The sequence below is a fragment of the Pan troglodytes genome, chromosome 19 (genome assembly GCF_028858775.2).
Source record: "Pan troglodytes isolate AG18354 chromosome 19, NHGRI_mPanTro3-v2.0_pri, whole genome shotgun sequence".
NCBI classification, from domain to species: domain Eukaryota; kingdom Metazoa; phylum Chordata; class Mammalia; order Primates; family Hominidae; genus Pan; species Pan troglodytes.
In genome coordinates, this window is record NC_072417.2 from 14,269,582 (window position 1) to 14,288,009 (window position 18,428).

Sequence of the window (18,428 nt, forward strand, 5' to 3'; positions counted from 1 at the left end):
ACCGAGGGCTACTGAGACTGGGTGGTCACAGATGGCGTGGCTGATGAGGAGGCATTTCGGTTGAGATTTGTTAACAAGAAAGAGCCAGCTGTGTGAGGATCTGGGGAAGAGCACTCCAGGAAGAAAGCACAGCCAGTGCCAAGGGCCTGTGGCAGGAACACTTTTGGTTTGTTTGAGGAGCACAAAGGTCAGCATGCCTGGAATCTAATTAGTGAGACAGAGGATGGGAGGAGGAGATGGGAATGGAGGGGCGGGGAGGGCCAGGCCACGAAGAGCCCTGTAAAGCCATGGTGAGGAATTGGGATTTTACTCTAAATAGGAGCCGTGGAGGAGTTTCAGGCAGCAGAGCGAAGCGATAGGGCTGCTGCTGTGTGGAGAATGGAGCGCAGGGGCTGGAAGCAGGGAAGGCTGCGGCAGCAGTGTCCAGGGAGTGAAGACAGTGCCTGCACTGGTCTGGAGGCAGAGCCAACTAAGACTTGTTGATGTGGTGGAGAGGAAGGAAAAGAGGCATCAAGGATGACGCCTAGGTTTTCATCCTGAATTGCTGGGTGGATGATGATGCCATTTGCTGAGACAGAAAGCCTGAGGGCAGGATAGATTTGGGGGAATGAAGGGTGGGGGGAGATAAAAGCTCTGTTTTTCTTTTTTTTTTTTTTGGAGACGGAGTCTCGCTCTGTCGCCCAGGCTGGAGTGCAGTGGCGCGATCTCCGCTCACTGCAAGCTCCGCCTCCCTGGTTCACCATTCTCCTGCCTCAGCCTCCCGAGTCGCTGGGACTATAGGCCCCCGCCACCATGCCCGGCTAATTTTTTGTATTTTTAGTAGAGAAGAGGTTTCACCGTGTTAGCCAGGATGGTCTCCATCTCCTGACCTTGTGATCCGCCCGCCTCGGCCTCCCAAAGTGCTGGAATTACAGGTGTGAGCCACCGCGCCCAGCAAAAGCTCTGTTTTTAGACGTGTTCACTTCGGGATGACTGTGAGCAGCAGCCCAGGGAGGTGCTGGGTAGACAGCAAGTCTGCAGCTTGGAGAGGACGGGACAGACGGGCGCTCCATGAGCTCATTTACAGCCACGGGACTTGATCATTCACTGAGGGATGAGGCACAAAAACTCTGCAATTCTTGGCCAGGCATAGTGGCTCATGCCTATAATCCCAGCACTTTGGGAAGCCAAGGTGGGTGGATCACGAGGTCAGGAGTTCAAGACCAGCCTGGCCAACATGGTGAAACCCTGTCTCTGCTAAAAATACAAAAATTAGCCGGGCATGGTGGCAGACACCTGTAATCCCAGCTCCTCAGGAGGCTGAGGCAGAAGAATTGCTTGAACCTGGGAGGCGGAGGTTGGAGTGAACCAAGATTACACCACTGCACTCCAGCCTGGGCAAAAGAGGAAGACTCCGTCTCAGAAAAAAAACAAAAAACAAAAAACTCTGCAATCACAGCCATCGCTGAGCACTGTGCTAAATACTTTGCATATATTCGCTTGCATGATCCTCATAGCTCTGGGAGGTAGGTGCTCTTATAATTCCTAGGTAAGGTCTTAGAATTAAATAACCTGCCCAAAGGCACACTGAGAGGGCTGAGAGCTGAGGTTCAAACCCAGACGGGCAGACTCCAGAGCCTGTGCCCGCAACCACGGTGCTGGCTCCCTCCCTCAGCGTCTAATGTCTGCATGGAGCTATTTAGAGCAGGGCAAATGGGTGAGGCTGGGCCTGGGACCCCAGAAAGCAGGACAGAACCCTACCGGAACACAACCGCCTGGCCCAGAGTGCCCACGGTGATGTCGGCAAGGCCGTCGCCACTAATATCAAAGCCACCAGCCATGGACATGCCGAAGTACTGGAGTCCTGGGGCCACCGTGGAGGCTCTGATCCGCTGTGGAGGCAGAAACACAAGGCGTGGGGCGAGGGAAGGGAGGGAAATGGGGCGGGGAGTCCTTTCGTGATCTATCCCGATCAGCATCGCAGGCACCATCCAGCCCCAGGGAGCCCCCAGTCTAGAACCAGGAAAGAGGGGGCAAGTTTTCCCAGAGGAAGTGGCATTTGGATGGAGCCTCGAAGGGCAGGTGGGACTTGACAGGGGGAGTAAGGGAAAGAGTGAGGCGTGGGGAAAGAGCAGGGCCTTCTGAGAAGCAGCCAGGGCCAGGGACGGGGTGGACCACAGGGGATTGGGGTACAAGGAGGCTTGATGTGGGGCTTGGGGATGGGGGGTGTCAACAAAGGTTCTGTTGTTTTGAAGTGACATAATCAGGATAACACTTTAGAAATGGCACTGAAGACATGGGGTGGAAGATGGAGAGGAGGAGGAAGCTGGGTGGGCTGGGAGTGGGATGGCAAGGCCTGAGCTGGGACCGCAGGGGTGGGGATGGAGAGAAGGGGCTGGAGTTGGAAGACAGCTAGAATCATGAGGACGTGGGAACTGACAGGCTGTGCAGGCTGTGAGTGTGCTGGGGACCGTCTGAGGTTTCTGGTGTGGGGTGTGGAGGGGGATGAGGTCTCAGAGGAGCATCAGTTCTAGGGGAAGCAGGTGCTCTCAGATGGGCCGTGTGGGAGTGAGATGCCTGGGGGCCATCCAGGTGGAGGTGCTCATGAGGAGCTGGAGATGGGTGGAAGTACCTGTAATACATGCAGTGTGAGAGGCTGGCAAGGGAGCCCTGGGGAATGAGAGATAAGGCGCGGAGGTGCTGGGTGGGAGACAGGAGCCAGGGACAGAAAGAGAGGAAGCAGGGACCCGAGGCAGGTGGGTGGAAGGAGGGGGTATAGGCCAGGGAAGGAGACAGGTACCGCCACAACCTCCCCCGAACCTGAAGGGGCCGAGGTGAAGCCCTGGTCTGGAACCTCCCCCCAACCTGAAGGGGCTGAGGTGAGGCCCTGGTCTGGAAGCTCCCCCTAGCCTGGGGGACTTTTTTCTTTCACTGGGCATTCCCAACCCCCGAGACCTGCCCAGCACTTAGGACTGAAGCCGACTTGGGGCTTGGGTCATCATATCTGAGAGAGGTCAGAGCCCCAGAGGAGAGGAAGGAGAGGGCCCCATGGGTCACCTGCGAGGGGCTGGCGGAGAGGCCGTCCCAGTGTCCGTTGTAGATATACACACTGCCGAAGCTGGCACCATCATCTGCCCCGAAACCTTCCAGGGGGGCCCCGATGGCCACATCTGTGAGCTTATCCTGACTGAGATCCCCCATAGCCGCCATGGCAAAGCCAAAGCGGGCATTGGTGAACCCGGGGTGCCCACTCAGTATGCATGCCAAGGAGAAAGAACCATCCTGTAAAGCAAACAAACAGCTCAGCCCTCAAGAAGGGGTGCTAGGTGCCCACTCCATTGCCACCCAGGATGCACGCTCGCTGGGCCGGTGGGTGCCCACTCCGTTGCCACCCAGGATGCACGCTCTCTGGGCCGGTGGGTGCCCACTCCGTTGCCACCCAGGATGCACGCTCGCTGGGCCGGTGGGTGCCCACTCCGTTGCCACCCAGGATGCACGCTCGCTGGGCCGGTGGGTGCCCACTCCGTTGCCATCCAGGATGCACGCTCGCTGGGCTGATGGGTGCCCACTCCGTTGCCACCCAGGATGCACGCTCACTGGCCAGGGACCTTCCCAAGGCCACACAGTGAGGGGAAAGCTGGGGTCCTCCTACCTGGAAGTTCAGGAGTCAGAGCCCGCCCCCCTCTAGTTCCATGGGCAGGGGTGCATTGCTGCAAATGGAAGGCCTGGGTTTCACTCGTGGCTCTGCCACACACATGCCAGGTACACTTGAGCAAGTCTCGGCATCACTGAGGCTCGCCGAGCCCCAGCTTCCTCACCCGTAAGATGAGAGTGGCAGCTACCTCCCATAGTTACTATGAGAAACAAGTGAGATCCTGGACTAAACGGGCTTTGCCAACCATGCAGCTGTAAGAGATGTTATCAGCTGGGCGCGGTGACTCACGCCCATAATCTCATCACTTTGGGAGGCCAAGGTAGGTGGATCACCTGAGGTCAGGAGTTCGAGACCAGTCTGGTTAACATGGCGGAACCCCATCTCTACTAAAATTACAAAAATTAGCCGGGTGTGGTGGCACATGCCTGTAATCCCAGCTACTTGGGAGGCTGAGGCAGGAGAATCAACCCAGGAGGTGGAGGTTGCAGTAAGTCAAGATTGCACCATTGCACTCCAGCCTGGACAACAGAGTGAGACTCAGTCTCGAAAAAAAAAAAAAAAATGCTGGGCGAGGTGGCTTACGCCTGTAATCCCAACACTTTGGGAGGCCGAGGTGGGTGGATCACCTGAGGTCGGGAGTTCAAGACCAGCCTGACCAACATGGAGAAACCCTGTCTCTACCAAAAATAAAAAATTAGCCGGGCGTGTGGCCCATGCCTGTAATCCCAGCTACTTGGTAGGCTGAGGCAGGAGAATTGCTTGAACCCCGGAGGCAGAGGTTGCGGTGAGCCAAGATCCTGCCATTGCATTGCAGCCTGGGCAACAAGAGCAAAACTCCATCTCAAAAACAACAACCACAAAAAAAGAGATATTAGAGATATTATCATCAACAATCACCCTTGGGTAAGAAAGTAGGTGCGGAGAGTGATGCCGCTGCCCCGCCCAGCCGCCATCCAGCCTGAGCACCTCCCCATCACTGCCCACTGGTGCCAGGCAGGGCCAGGGCACTCCCAGCCTCCATCACCTCTGTGTCAGGCTGAGTGCCACAGCCTCAGCAACCTCATGAAGATGGAGACTCTCCCACCTGCTCGCTGAGACGGTACACGTAGACTCTGCCTTCTTCTCCATGAACGTGGTAAAATGGAGCAGCCACCAGCAAGAAGTCCGTGCTTCCATCCATGTCAATGTCCACAGGGCACAGCTCAGAGCCAAAATAGGACCCCATCTACAGCCCGGGAGGAACTCAGCTCACCAGGAGCCCCGCTCCTCTACCCCTCAGCAAGGCTACATCCCTGCCCGCGTCCTTCCTGGACCACCGAATTTGAGTCGTTACATATCAATTTGCTCACTGAGAGTAACAGAAGAGTGGAGGAGCAGCCCAGGCCCCACAGCGGAGGAAACTGCCTAGCAATCAGACATGCAGAGCTGAAGCAGAGCCCTCGAGCTCCACTCAGGAGCCTGAGTTTTACCCAGCCCGGGCCCTGGCCCACAGTGCACCGTGGGACCCACCCCTTTCCCTTGGGGGCCTCCAGATTCCCCATCGGTCATAAGGGGTGGAGGCTTTCCCCAGCAGGTACCTGCTCTCCCTCCAGCACTGGCAGGAAGCTGGCCTCTCTGCTCTCCTTCTGGAGCTCAAACACGGCCCCATGATGTTTGTACCGTGGAGCCCCCGCGACGTAGGAGAGGCTGCAGGTCTTGTGCAGCACGGCCACAGCGTAACCTGGGGCAAGGGTGGTGTGGCTGTGAACACACCGTGTGCTCCCACCTGGCCTCTCTCTTGGCCCCGGCACCTTCCCAGTCAGGCCTTCAAAGTGGCCTGGGGAGGGGGGCAAAATAGGAGAGACTGTCTTTCTCACTATGTTAAAAATCGGCATCAGCGAGCACTCTCACTTTGCCAGTCACACACATCCCCATCACACATATGTGATGCACACGCTGTCTGTCACGTATGCAGCTTTGCTCGAAATACTCGTTTGCACACATTCACTACCCACGCTCCCACACACACCCTAGGAGGACGGAGAAGAGGGGTGAGAGGACGCCCACCACTATTATTATTTTTATTTATTTATTTATTTATTTTTGAGACAGAGTCTCGGTCTATCGCCCACGCTGGAGTGCAGTGGCACAGTCTTGGCTCATTGCAACCTCCCCCTCCCGGGTTCAAGCGATTCTTGTGCCTCAGCCTTCCGAGTACGTGGGACTACAGGCATCTGCCACCACGCCTAGCTAATTTTTGTATTTTTAGTAGAGACAGGATTTTGCCATGTTGGCCAGGCTGGTCTCCAGACCTCAGGTGATCCGCCCGCCTCGGCCTCCTGGGATTACAGGCGTGAGCTACTGCACCACTATTATTAATGGAGAGGCCCCGCCCTCCCCTGGGTGGCTGCTGTGCCTGGTGTACCTGACAGGCCTTGTACCTATCCAGGAGGCTGTAGTGCTCAGCCTCAGGGTCCCTAACCAGGACCCGCCCCTCGGCCCATGTGACTGACCAGGTCCCGCCCCCATCCGGAAACCTCAAGTGCAGCCTAATGCGCAGCCTCGGTGTCCCCATCTCGGCCCCGCCCTCGCCCAGGTGGCCTCTAGGCCCCGCCCTCACCCAGGTGGTCTCCAGGCCCCACCCTCCCCAGGTAACTTCCAGGCCCCGCCCTCACCCAGGTAGCCCCCAGGCCCCACCCTCGCCCAGGTAGGCCCCGCCGTCGCCCAGGTAGCCCTCAGGCCCCACCCTCGCCCAGGTAGCCCTCAGGCCCCACCCTCGCCCAGGGAGCCTCCAGGCCCCACCCTCCCCAGGTAACTTCCAGGCCCCGCCCTCTCCCAGGTAGCCCCCAGGCCCCACCCTCGCCCAGGTAGCCCTCAGGCCCCACCCTCGCCCAGGGAGCCTCCAAGCCCCGCCCTCGCCCAGGGAGCCTCCAGGCCCCGCCCTCATCAGGTAGCCCCGCCCTCACCCAGGTAGCTGTACTGCGCAGCCTCCGCGTCCGCCGCCGCCGCCGCTGTCTGGTTCAGGAAGCGGCCCCGGCGGCTGCGTGTGTCGTAGAGCAGCGCCCCTCCGGACCAGTCAAAGGCCCCGACGGCGCCGAGCAGCACCTGCCGCTGAAGGGGACGGGGATGGGGCCCAGATGAGTGGGAGGGACCCAGGAGGGACCCGGGTCTCCGGGCCAGCGCGGCTAACCTGGCTGGGAGCAGGGGGGCGTTCGGTGGTCTAGTGCCCGCCTGGCCAGAGATGCAGGCGGGAAGGTGAGATGGCCAACACTGGGCTCCTGCCTCGTGCCCTTGCACTCCCTCCTCCGGGAGAAGCAAGCAGCTTGGTTGATAAGCTGACCCAGGCCGAGTCCTGTTGCCTGGTCTGTATTCAGGGGAACAACTGGATGTTTGAGCACACAGAAAAAAGCGACCTCCTGTCATCAATATGGCCACCCTTTTGTCTATCTCAGTGGTCCACATTAAGGTGAGCACGCAGAAATGTTTCCCTTTATCCTAAAATGGCTCTTTCAGGCCGGCGCGGTGGCTCAGACCTGTAATCCCAGCACTTTGGGAGGCCGAGACGGGTGGATCACCTGAGGTCAGGAGTTGGAGACCACCCTGGCCAACATGGCGAAATCCCGTCTCTACTAAAAAAACAAAAATTAGCCAGGCGTGGTGGCACGCGCCTGTAATCCCAGCTACTCGGGAGGCTAAGGCAGGAGAATCGCTTGAACCTGGGAGGCGGAGGTTGCAGTGAGCCGAGACTGCACCGCTGCACTCCAGACTGGGCGACGGGAGCAAGACTCCGTCTCAGAATAAATAAATAAATAAATAAAATAAAATCGCTCTTTTACAGGAATCACCACAGGTAGGGCAGAGCCCTGGATGGGAGGCAGGAGTCCCTGAATCCTAGGTGTCCTGGGCCCCTCACCAATGGGCAAGCCTGCCTGGTGCTGAGTCAGCCACGTACCTCATCCAGAATCTGAGCACTGAAGCCAATCTGTGCCAGCTGGTAGTGAAGGGCGTCTCCAACCGTGCCTGCAAGCCAAGAAGCCCAGTGAGACTGCTGTGGGCCGAGGTGAAGGGAGAAACTGAGTCAGGGGACAGTCCAGCTTGGCCTCACTCCCAGAGGGAACCATGCTTGGTGTAACAGGAAGAGCACCCGGCTGAGGGTAGAGACCCAGGTTCTCCTTGAACAACTACTGTCTCGGCAGTTCACTCTTTCTAGGCCTCAGTTTCCTCGTCTGTGAGCTCCTGGGAGAAGGGACTACGCCCCAGTCATCCTTGTTTCTCCACCACCAGCTCAGTTCATCAGAGCTTCATGGAGATTCTGGGACGCAAGGAGGCCTGGGGATATTGTTGCCTTTTTTTTTTCTTCTTTGAGACAGTGTCTCACTCTGTTGCTCAGGCTGGAGTGCCATGGCTCAATATCAGCTCACTGCAACCTGTGCCTCCCAAGGTCAAGTGACCTGGTGCCTTAGCTTCCCAAGTAGCTGGGAATAGAGGTCATGTGCCACCACGCCTGGCTAATTTTTTTTTTTTTTTTTTTGAGATGGAGCCTCGCTCTGTCACCCATCCTGGAGTGCAGTGGCGCGATCTTGGCTCACTGCAACCTCTGCCTCCTGGGTTCGAGTGATTCTTCTGTCTCGGGCTCCTGAGTAGCTGGGATCACAGGCGTGCACCACCACGCTTGGCTACATTTTTTTGTATTTTTAGTAGAAACAGGATTTCACCATGTTGGCCAGGCTGGTCTTGAACTCCAGACCTCAGGTGATCCACCGGTCTTGGCCTCCCAGAGTGCTGGGATTATGGGCGTGAGCCACCACACCTGGCCCCAGCTACTTTTTGTTTTAGTAGAGATGGGGTTTTGCCATGTTGCCCAGGCGGGTCTCAAACTCCTGGCCTCAAGCAATCCACCTGCCACTGTCTCCCAAAGTGTTGGGATTACAGGCATGAGCCACCACACCCGGCCATTGCCTTTTTAGACATGGAAGAGCTGAGGCTCAGGGAGATGATGGGAGTTGCTCAGAGAAACCACATGAAGATGGGACAGAGGCCGGGCTGGAGCATGGGCTGGAGCATAGGCTGGGGCCTCCTGCGGTGGCCTGGGTCCCGGAGCCCTCACCTTCCATGCTGATGATGTTGTACCGCAGTTTGCTCAGCAGCCCATCCAGTGCCATGTAGTTGGTCACCTTGAAAGCATGGGTCTCATCCGGGTCCGAGGCGATCAGGTTCAGTTCCCTCGCAGTCCTAGCACTCTTAAATTCTTCTCCCACCTGCACAGACGGCCTGGGTCAGCGAGTCAGCGCTGCGCGGATTCCCCAGGCCCAGGGAGAGAGCTGAGCCCCTCCACCTGGCCTCTGGGGCCCTCCATTACCTGTCTCCTTCCTTCCTTTCTCCTCCTTTCCCTGCTCCCTGTTCTACCCATACTCTGGGCAAAATTCCAGTTTTACCAAAGTACACCTGTTCTCCTGAATACACCAAGCTCCTCCTCACCTCTGCACATGCTGTTCCCTCTGCCTGCAGGGCCCCTCTCTGCCTCCCCTGTGCCCTAGGCCAGCTACTGCCGTTTGTCTGGCAGGACTCAGCTTGGCACCACGGTCCTCCAGGAACCCTCCTTGGTGTGTTTCCTGTGGCTCTCTCACCACTATTTGGCCAGTAAGCTGTGACCACCATGGGGAAATGAGCCCTCTCTGGGATGACAGAGCATGGAGAGAAGAGGAGCATTTGCAAATAGAACAGGGTCTGGATAAGCTGCTTACAGAAAAGCCCCCATCGACAACCCTGGCTTCTCCCCACCCCAGGCTGTGCAGGTTCAGGAGGTGTCTCCCGGCTCCTGGCTCTTACCCCAATGGCAAAGCGCTCAACACCCTGCATTTTGGGGGAGTTGATGACTGTCGTAAGGTTGAGGGGGTCCTCGAATATGCCACCATCGGTGAGCACCACCATGACCTTGGATGCCTTTCTTCTGGAGCCGTGGCTTGAGGTGAAGATGCTGTCTCTAAGCAGGGGAGAGTAAATGAAGAAGAGAGCTTTGCCAGAAGGATGACCGAGCTCCAGGAGAGACTTAATTCTCTGACCTGTATTAGAATTGGGAGGGTTCACAATCCTCCCGAAAGACCCAGAGAAGGGGGTGATGCCCCCTTAAGTCACGCAGCGAGGCTGGGCAGAGGGAGGGCTGCAACACAGGTGTTCTTGCTTCTCACCTGCTCCCAGCAGGAAGGTGCTGCCTGGCAGTCCATTCCTCTTGTGTGCGTACAGGAAGACTCATGATATTAAAACGATAGATAATACTCACATGGCACTTATCATGTGCCAGGCACTGTTGTAAACACTGTATATTTTAAGCCATCCAACCGTCACAAAATCTATCAGGCAAGTGCTATTATTTTTCTTTCATTTTTAGAGATGGCGTCTCACTCTGTCACCCAGGCTGGAGTGCAGTGGTGTGATCATGGCTCACTGCATCCTTGAACTTCTGGGCTCAAGCAATCCTCCTGCCTCAGCTTCCTGAGTAGCTGGAACTATAGGCACAAGCCACTGCTCCAAGCTGTGAGTACTATTATTATTCTCATTTTATTTATTTATTTTTTGATTATTATTATTTTTGAGACAGATGGAGTCTCACTCTGTCACCCAGGCTGGAGTGCAATAGCACGATCTCAGCTCACTGCAACCTCTGCCTCCCGAGTTCAAGCAATTCTCCCTGCCTCAGCCTCCGGAGTAGCTGGGATTACAGGCACCTGCCACCACACCCAGCTAACTTTGTATTTTGAGTAGAGACAGGGTTTCCCATGTTGGTCAGGCTGGTCTTGAACTCCTGACCTCAGGTGATCCACCTGTGTTGGCCTCCCAAAGTGCTGGGATTACAAGCATGAGCCACTGCGCTCAGCCTATTTTTCTCATTTTTAAAGTGAGGAAACTGAAGCACAGGTCACAAGGTCCTTCAGTTTGCCCGGGGTCACACAGATACAAACCAGAGCTGAGGCCGGGTGCGGTGGCTCATGCCTGTAATCCCAGCACTTTGGGAGGCCGAGGCGGGCGGATCACGAGGTCAGGAGATCGAGACCATCCTGGCTAACACGGTGAAACCCCACCTCTATTAGAAATATAAAAAATTAACCGGGCGTGGTGGCGGCCGCCTGTAGTCCCAGCTACTCGGGAGGCTGAGGCAGGAGAATGGTGTGAACCTGGGAGGCGGAGCTTGCAGTGAGCTGAGATCGTGCCACTGCACTCCAGCCTGGGTGACAGAGCAAGACTCCATCTCAAAAAAAAAACAAAAAAAAACCAGAGCTGAGATTTGAACCCAGCTAGCCTGTCCACTGAGCACTCTGCTCTCCTGCATCTCACAAGAGGAAGTCTTTGGAAGACTTTTTGGAGGACAGCCTTGAGGTGTCATCCCTCACGTTCTCTCTCGGCCAGGGAAAGGCTGGAGCCCTAATTCGCTTCTCCTGCGGTTCTGGCCAGCCACTTCCTCCAAGCGTGATGCCACAGAGACTCTGGGCATGGCCAGAATAATTCCTGCAGCCCCCACACTCACAAGACGTGTTGCATGGCTGAGGCAGTCTTGGTGACACTCCCCACTTGAGTGATGTTCTGGACTCTGGCGAGGGAGGCCATCACATCCTGGCTGTCCCGAAGGTCAAACTCAGTCTGGATCACTCCTCCATACTGCACCAAGGCAAAGTTGCACTGCAGGGGATGGGCAGGAGGGCAGGAGGTTGGAAGAATTGCCACCTCTGCCCCTGAAATGGCTCCCCCTGGAAGCAGCAGAAAAATCCACTCCTTCTACCTTATCCCTGGGCAGAAAGAGATGCTAAGGCAGAGCAAAATCTCTAAGCGAGTGGGGATGGAGAAGGGTGCGATCGTAAAGGCCCCCAGTGAATCACAGACTTCTCCCCAGCTCCCTGTGCAGTGCCCTCCATACTGACGATGGGATTGGTCATGTGACTGGCTTTGGCCAATAAGACATCAGCAAATGTGATGTAATTAGAGACTTGAAAAATACTTGCATGCATTGGATCTGGCCCTCTTAGAATGTTGCTGTCACGAAAAAGTTGGGCTGGCCTGCTAAAGACACATGGTCCAGACAAGTAAGTGAGGTCATCTTAGGCCATCCAGCCCCAGTCAAGCAACCAGACACCTGCAGCTCCAGGGTAACTCCAGGCAAGATGGACAGAAGAATCATCCAGCTGAGCCCAGCCCAAGTATGTGACCCACAGAATTGTGAGCAAATGTGGTGATTGTTGTTCTGAGGTAGGGTGATTCTCAGCAATAGATAAGTGTTAACCAGCTCTTAGGGAAGCCCACCTCAAAACACTTTTCATAGAAGTTCCTCATCATGTTGGAGATGAAGTCTTTGGCTCTCTGAAAGTCTGGGGGATCAATGCTTCCTGAGCCGTCCAGGACGATGGCAATCTCGGTGCCTGGCCAAGACAAACAGGTCAGGAGTGGGCATGGGATGTGAGGCAGATGTAAGGGCAGCATGTGTAGGGCATGCACCCCCATTGTAGCCCTGACAACCAGCTCAGTTCAGGGAAAAAGTTGGAGAAGCTCCCAAGAGGGAAGTTTTTTTTTTTTTTTTTTTTTTTTTTGAGACAGAGCTTCACTCTGTTGCCCAGGCTGGAGGGCAGTGGTGGGATCTCAGCTTACTGCAGCCTCCACCTCCCGGGTTCAAGCAATCCTCCTGCCTTAGCCTCCCAAGTAGCTGGGACTACAAGTGCACACCACCATGCCTGGCTAATTTTTGAATTTTCTAGTAGAGTTGGGGTTTCACCATGTTGGCCAGGCTGGTCTCGAACTCCTGACCTCAAGTGATCCGCCCACTTCAGCCTCCCAAAATGCTGGGATTACAGGCATGAGCCACCTCGCCTGGCCCCAAGAGAGAAGCTTTTGTCTCCCCTTTCAAAAAGAGAGCTAGAACCTGGTCAGGCTTTGCGTGCTGTGTGAGCCATTCCCATCACTACCACTCTCTGAGCCTCAGTTTCCCCACTTATAAGAAAGAGTGGGTGGAGCTGGTATGGGTCAGGTCTGTAAAGTCCAGCCACTGCTCCCTATCTCTCAGACTGAGGCACCCCTCACCCTTGGAGGCCACCAGCCTAGGAGTTGGCTCTGATAGACTCAGAGCAACCCAGATCTGCCTCTTCTCACCAGCTTCCTCCTCCTCCTCATCTTCCTCCTCCTCCTTGTCTTCCTCCTCCTCCTTCTCCAGAGCCCGGCGCCGCCTGGCTGTGTTCGCATCGTCTTCTCCACCGCCTTCTTTGTTGCTGTAGCAGTCTCCAGTGTCCACACGTGCATCTGGATCCAGGAGATTTTCTTTAAAAACACACATGGAAGAGCTCAGAGTCAGAAAGGCTCCATCCTCGCCTGAGCACGCTCACACATGGTTCTGCCCTGATTCCTTTCACGTGATGCCTCAACCCTGCCTTGCTCCACTGTGGGCCTGCGTCCCACTGCATCTGCCGTGAGCTGGTGCCTTTTCTTGGAGACCAAGGAGATCTCTTTAGAGCTATCCAAGGCCAGTGAATGTCCAATCCTTACCAAGGTCGAAGAAGTTGGCCTGAGCCTGGGGACGGAGGTCAGGGCCCAGGAGGCTACAGGTGCCTGTGAGTTCTGAGCTGAGGCTGTGAGGCCGCCGGACCAGCACTTGAATGCATATCTGCAGGAGGGAAGAGAGGGTGGGGAAACACCAGGTCACCTCCCGATTCCCGAGCCACAGCCACATTCTCACCCCCATTCCAGAACTCAGTGGCTCAACCAGGCAGGGGGCACAGGAAGAGCTGGCCCACCCCTCACCGGGTGTAGGAGTCAGTGTTGGCGTCAAGGCTGAGGCCGACACCTGCAGGAGTGTGCTGGGTCACAGGGAATACCTAGGTCAGCCCTGGTACCAGCACAGGTGGTCAGAGCTACAGTCAGCCCTGGGGTTGGCACCAGGGAGACGCTAGACTCAGCCTCGGGAATAGCATGGCAGTCAGAACCGGTCTCAACACCAGGGTCAACCACGAGGGTTAGCACCTGCCTCCCTAAGGCCCTCCCTCCTCTCGCTCCTGCACTCACCAAAACACCGTGGTGGCTCCGGACAACGGTCACTCCCCGGTGCCTCCCCTTGGGGATGGGGACATGCTCTGAAAAAGTTAAGCCCAGGTGAGGAGGAGGAGGGGACTCTGGGAGGCAGAGACCCGAAGCCAAGGTCAGAGGGCACAGAGCCACCTTGGGCAGGCCCCCATGAGGAACTGTCGGCCACTCAGAGAAGCCTCTAGAAAGCTAGAGCGGGGGCCTTCAAGATCAGGACTGGACACGTTCAGGGCCGAGTGCCCATCCCCGGGGCTCATTTGCTGACCCTTTCAACACGTGCCCATTGACGTCTGCTCTGTGCCCAGCCTTGTGAGCGTGGTGATGGGCGTCCAGCAACAGCGGATGCCTGCTGCTTTTCCTCAGTGGGTTTGGTCGGGCAGGTGGGTGGAGAAGCACTGCCTGGTGGGTATGTAAGTGCCAAGGAATGTGCAAGATACCGTGGACCGAGGAACCCGCCAGCCTCACAGACCCATCCTGGGGAATCTTACTGCCCCCAGCCTCAGGGGCAGAAATGGCAGCTCCTTCCTCGTCCTCCCCGCTGTCAGCCTCAGGATACTGTCTTATTTTTCAGTCATGGAATCACTCAGTCAACCCTGCTGGACTGAGATTGAGTCTATTCAACTCAGTGCCTCTCAGACAAGGATTTTTTTTTTTTTTTTTTGAGACAGAGTCTTGCTCTGTTGCCCAGGCCGGAGTGCAGTGGCGCGATCTCGGCTCACTGCAAGCTCCGCCTCCCAGGTTCACGCCATTCTCCTGCCTCAGCCTCCTGAGTAGCTGGGACTACAGGCGCCCGCCACCACACCCGGCTAATTTCTTTTTGTATTTTTAGTAGAGATGGGATTTCACTGTGTTAGCTAGGATGGTCTCGATCTTCTGACCCATGATCGGCCCGCCTCAGCCTCCCAAAGTGTTGGAATTACAGGCATGAGCCACCGTGCCCGGCAGGATTTTTTTTTTTAAACAGTCTTGCTCTGTTGCCCAGGCTGGAGTCCAGTGGTGCAATCTCAGCTCACTGTAACCTCCACCTCCTGGGTTCAAGCGATTCTTCTGCCTCAGCCTCCCAAATAGCTGGGATTATAGGCACGCACCACGACGCCTGGCTGATTTTTGTATTTTTGGTAGAGATGGGGTTTCACCATATTGGCCGGGCTGGTCTCGAACTCTGGACCTCAAATGATCTACCCGCCTCGGCCTCCCAGTGTGCTAAGATTACAGGCGTGAGCCACGGCGCCCAGCCTCAGACAAGACAAGGATTCTATTTATTTATATATGTATAGCCAAGAGGTTGTCAGTAAGTCTGTGACCTGAGTTTGATTGGGTAGGATGGATAGAGTTTAATGAGTGAATCAGGTTCATTCATTCATTCATTCATTCAAATGGCATTTATTGAGTACCTAATATATGTCAGGCCCCATGCTAGTTACTAGGATGGCCACAGTTAGACTGAATAGGTAGGGGGTGAATTGCACTGAGGTGTGATGAGTTGCATCAGGAAGGGCTAGAGTTTCGAATCAGCCACCAACACTAAAAGTGTGAACTTTGTCATACTGGCAACCAAAAGACCTACATTCTCTGAACTGTAGCTTCCTCTCTTATAAATGGCGTGGTTTTGAGGATGAAAACAGAATGACTCAGAGGACTGCCGGGCACAGGGTGGGCATGCAATACACTGTAGGTATCGTTTCTGTTGCTAGGACTGCGTCAGGAAAGCTGGCTGGGGATTAGGATTGGGTTGGGGTGGGACTGGGCATTGGGATGGAATCTTGCTGTGGGTGATGCTGGAGTCTAGGGGTGAACGGGCTGGATGAGGCAGGGCTGGGGTTGGAATGGTTTGAGTTTAGATGAGGGGGATTTTGCTAGAAAGGGGGTCCTGGGGAGCATTCCCTGGAGTTGGGGCTGACTTACCTACAGGATGGCAAAGGATTTCATCCTGGACAAGGGAACATCGATGGAGGGGCCCTGGTGTCCTCTTGGTTCTGGGGCTGGTGACCAGGAGCCTGAGTGGGAGGGGAGGTTGCAAAGCTGAGCTGGCTGATGTTCCTCGTCTTCTCCCTGCCTGCCCAGCACCCTTCCCATTCCAGTTGCCTGGGCTCACAGGCTCCCTGTCTGGCCGGCAGATTCCTAGCCCCGACTCTGGATTATGGGGAAGACATTTGCCCAACCTCTGCTTCCACACAGCACCAGGCAGGAAATGGTTAAATGCAACCCCTCTCTGCCTGCTGCCCACCCTGACAAAGAAGGGGTGATACTGATGGTTAATAAAAACTCTGCTCTCTTGTGGGGACAGGGATGGGGAGGCCAGAAAACCACCAGCGTTGGGGTTGGTTCTGTTGGGGGGGCAGTGCTGGCTTCCTCGTGGGCCACCCAGGGGGCCTGCCCTGCCTGGCCTTAGTTCCTGAGAAGAGTACGCTGGTGCCCCTATCCTGTGGGTCAGTCAGAACTGGAGGTTTGGAGGCCGGGCGCGGCGGCTCACGCCTGTAATCCCAGCACTTTGGGAGGCTGAGGCAGGTGGATCATCTGGGGTCAGGAGTTTGAGACCAGCCTGATCAATACAGTGAAACCCCGTGTCTACTAAAAATACAAAAACTAGCCGGGCATGGTGGCGTGTGCCTGTAGTCCCAGCTACTCGGGAGGCTGAGGCAGGAGAGTTTCTTGAACCTGGGAGGCAGAGGTTGCAGTGAGCTGAGATCACGCCACTGCACTCCAGCCTGGGGGACAGAGTGTGACTTCGTCTCATAAATAAATAAATAAATAAATAAATAAATAAATAAAAGAACTGGAGGTTTGGGGGTGGCTGCCTCAGCCTGATTAAGGCAGCCTCAAGAGCTGTGCCTCCTGACTGCAAACTTCTTGCCCCCACCCAGGCCAGCCAGGGAGACGGCAGATTCCAGGGACAGCCTCAACATTCTCACCATCCACGTTACCCAGGAGAACTGGGCTGTCCTGAGACAGACAGTGAGCTCCAGGGGTTGTCATAGGGGATGGTGGGGAGGGGACGAGGGGCTTGGTGGTAACAGTGAACCAAGTCCAAGGTCTTTCTGCAGAGGGCAGTAGAAGTCATGGAGGACTTTATAAAGGGGAAGCACATGATTAGCTGTGCTTTCAAAAGCTCGTGATGAGGCCGGGCGTGGTGGCTCCCCTCTGCCTGCCTTTGGGAGGCCGAGGCAGGCAGATCACGAGGCCAGGAGATCAAGACCATCCTGGCTAACACGGTGAAACCCCGTCTCTACTAAAAATACAAAAAATTAGCCGGGCGTGGTGGCGGGTGCCTGTAGTCCCAGCTACTCGGGAGGCTGAGGCAGGAGAATGGTGTGAACCCGGGAGGCAGAGGTTGCAGTGAGCCGAGATCACGCCACTGAACTCCAGCCTGAGTGACAGAGCGAGACTCTGTCTCAAAAAAAAAAAAAAAAAAGGTCATGATGTGGCTACAGTGGGTTGGGACAGACTAAAGAGCACAGGAAGCAGGGGCAGAAATGAGATACCGTCTCCACTTCCTCAACTCCTATCACTCTACATTTTAATACATTATGAAATATATTCACGTATCGGCATGGCTTACAGAATAATAAGAAAGTCTGCACCTGTGCGTCCATCCGCCCACCCACAACTGAACCCACCCCAAGCTGACTTCCCACCCTCTGAGTCAGTTCCTGTGAAGGTCACCAGGGGCCCCCACAATGCCACATCCAATGGACCGCTCTCTGTCCTCATCTTCCTCAACCTCTCAGAAGCCCCAGACATGAGTAACCATCTCCTTCAAACACTTGTTTCTAGATTTCTGCCTACTCTCTCCTCATTCCTCAAGGCTTCGCTGGTGCCTTCGCGGTCTGACCTCTATCTGCCACCAGGATCTGAGGGCTGGGTCACTGTCTTCCTTGCCGGCACACTCTCCCTAGTGATCCCTTCCAAGCCCATGGCTTCAATACACCTATAACGGCTGAAATTCCCACCTCTCCATCTGCTATCGTAGGCAGAATAATGGCCCCCCAAAGAAGGCCACGTCCTAATCCCCAGAACCTGTGAATATGTTGCCTTTTATGGCAAAAGGGACTTTGTAGATGTGAGTAAATAAATTAAGGATCATGAGATGGGGGGGTTATCCTGGATTATCTAGGTGGGCTCAGTGAAATCACAAGGGTCCTTCTATGAGGGAGGCCCCGAAAACGGTGGCATGGGCAAGCCGCAGGGACTCAGGGGGACGTTGAGGCAGGCAGAGGGGAGAAGCGGCAAGACTGCAGGGAATGCTGGGAGCCTCCCAAGGAGGCCTCTCCCATCCCAGAAGCCCCCAGGGCTGTCCTGGGTGGGCTGTAAAGCCCCAGTGTAATCACAAAGGTCCTTCTAGGAGGGAGGCAGGAGAATCAGAGTCGGAGAAAGATGTGAAGCTTGCTATGCTGCAGGCCTAAGGAGGAGGAGGAGCCCGTCAGCCAAGGAATGCAAGCAGCTTCTAGAAGCCTAAAAAGGCAAGAAAACGGATTCTCCCCCAGAGCTTCTAGAAGGGACCCAGCCCTGCTGACAGCTTTTCAGACTTCTGACCTCCAAAACTACAAGATAATAAACTTGCAGCTGGGCTCAGTATCTCACACCTGTCATCCCAGCACTTTGGGAGGCCGAGGCAGGCGGATCACCTGAGGTCAGGAGTTCAAGACCAGCCTGGCCAACAGGGTGAAACCCCGTCTCTACTAAAAATACAAACATTAGCTGGGCATAGTGGTGAAAGCCTGTAATCCCAGCTACTCGGGAGGCTGAGGCAGGAGAATCA

At 55.6% G+C, this 18,428-nt stretch overlaps 1 protein-coding gene across 1 annotated transcript in view; it reads right to left on the reverse strand.

The window, feature by feature from the left end:
• Positions 1-18,428, reverse strand: part of ITGAE (integrin subunit alpha E) — an 85,513-nt gene that overhangs the window by 34,155 nt on the left and 32,930 nt on the right. Inside the window, exons 3-16 of the mRNA XM_009431609.5 lie at positions 15,575-15,666; positions 13,652-13,719; positions 13,136-13,253; positions 12,746-12,910; positions 11,906-12,021; positions 11,136-11,287; positions 9,443-9,596; positions 8,721-8,871; positions 7,566-7,633; positions 6,580-6,724; positions 5,212-5,354; positions 4,719-4,859; positions 3,037-3,261; positions 1,741-1,871 (exon numbers count right to left, since the gene is read on the reverse strand). Coding sequence (XP_009429884.4) covers positions 1,741-1,871; positions 3,037-3,261; positions 4,719-4,859; positions 5,212-5,354; positions 6,580-6,724; positions 7,566-7,633; positions 8,721-8,871; positions 9,443-9,596; positions 11,136-11,287; positions 11,906-12,021; positions 12,746-12,910; positions 13,136-13,253; positions 13,652-13,719; positions 15,575-15,666 — 1,869 coding nt within the window. The remainder of the gene's footprint in view (positions 1-1,740; positions 1,872-3,036; positions 3,262-4,718; positions 4,860-5,211; positions 5,355-6,579; positions 6,725-7,565; positions 7,634-8,720; positions 8,872-9,442; positions 9,597-11,135; positions 11,288-11,905; positions 12,022-12,745; positions 12,911-13,135; positions 13,254-13,651; positions 13,720-15,574; positions 15,667-18,428) is intronic.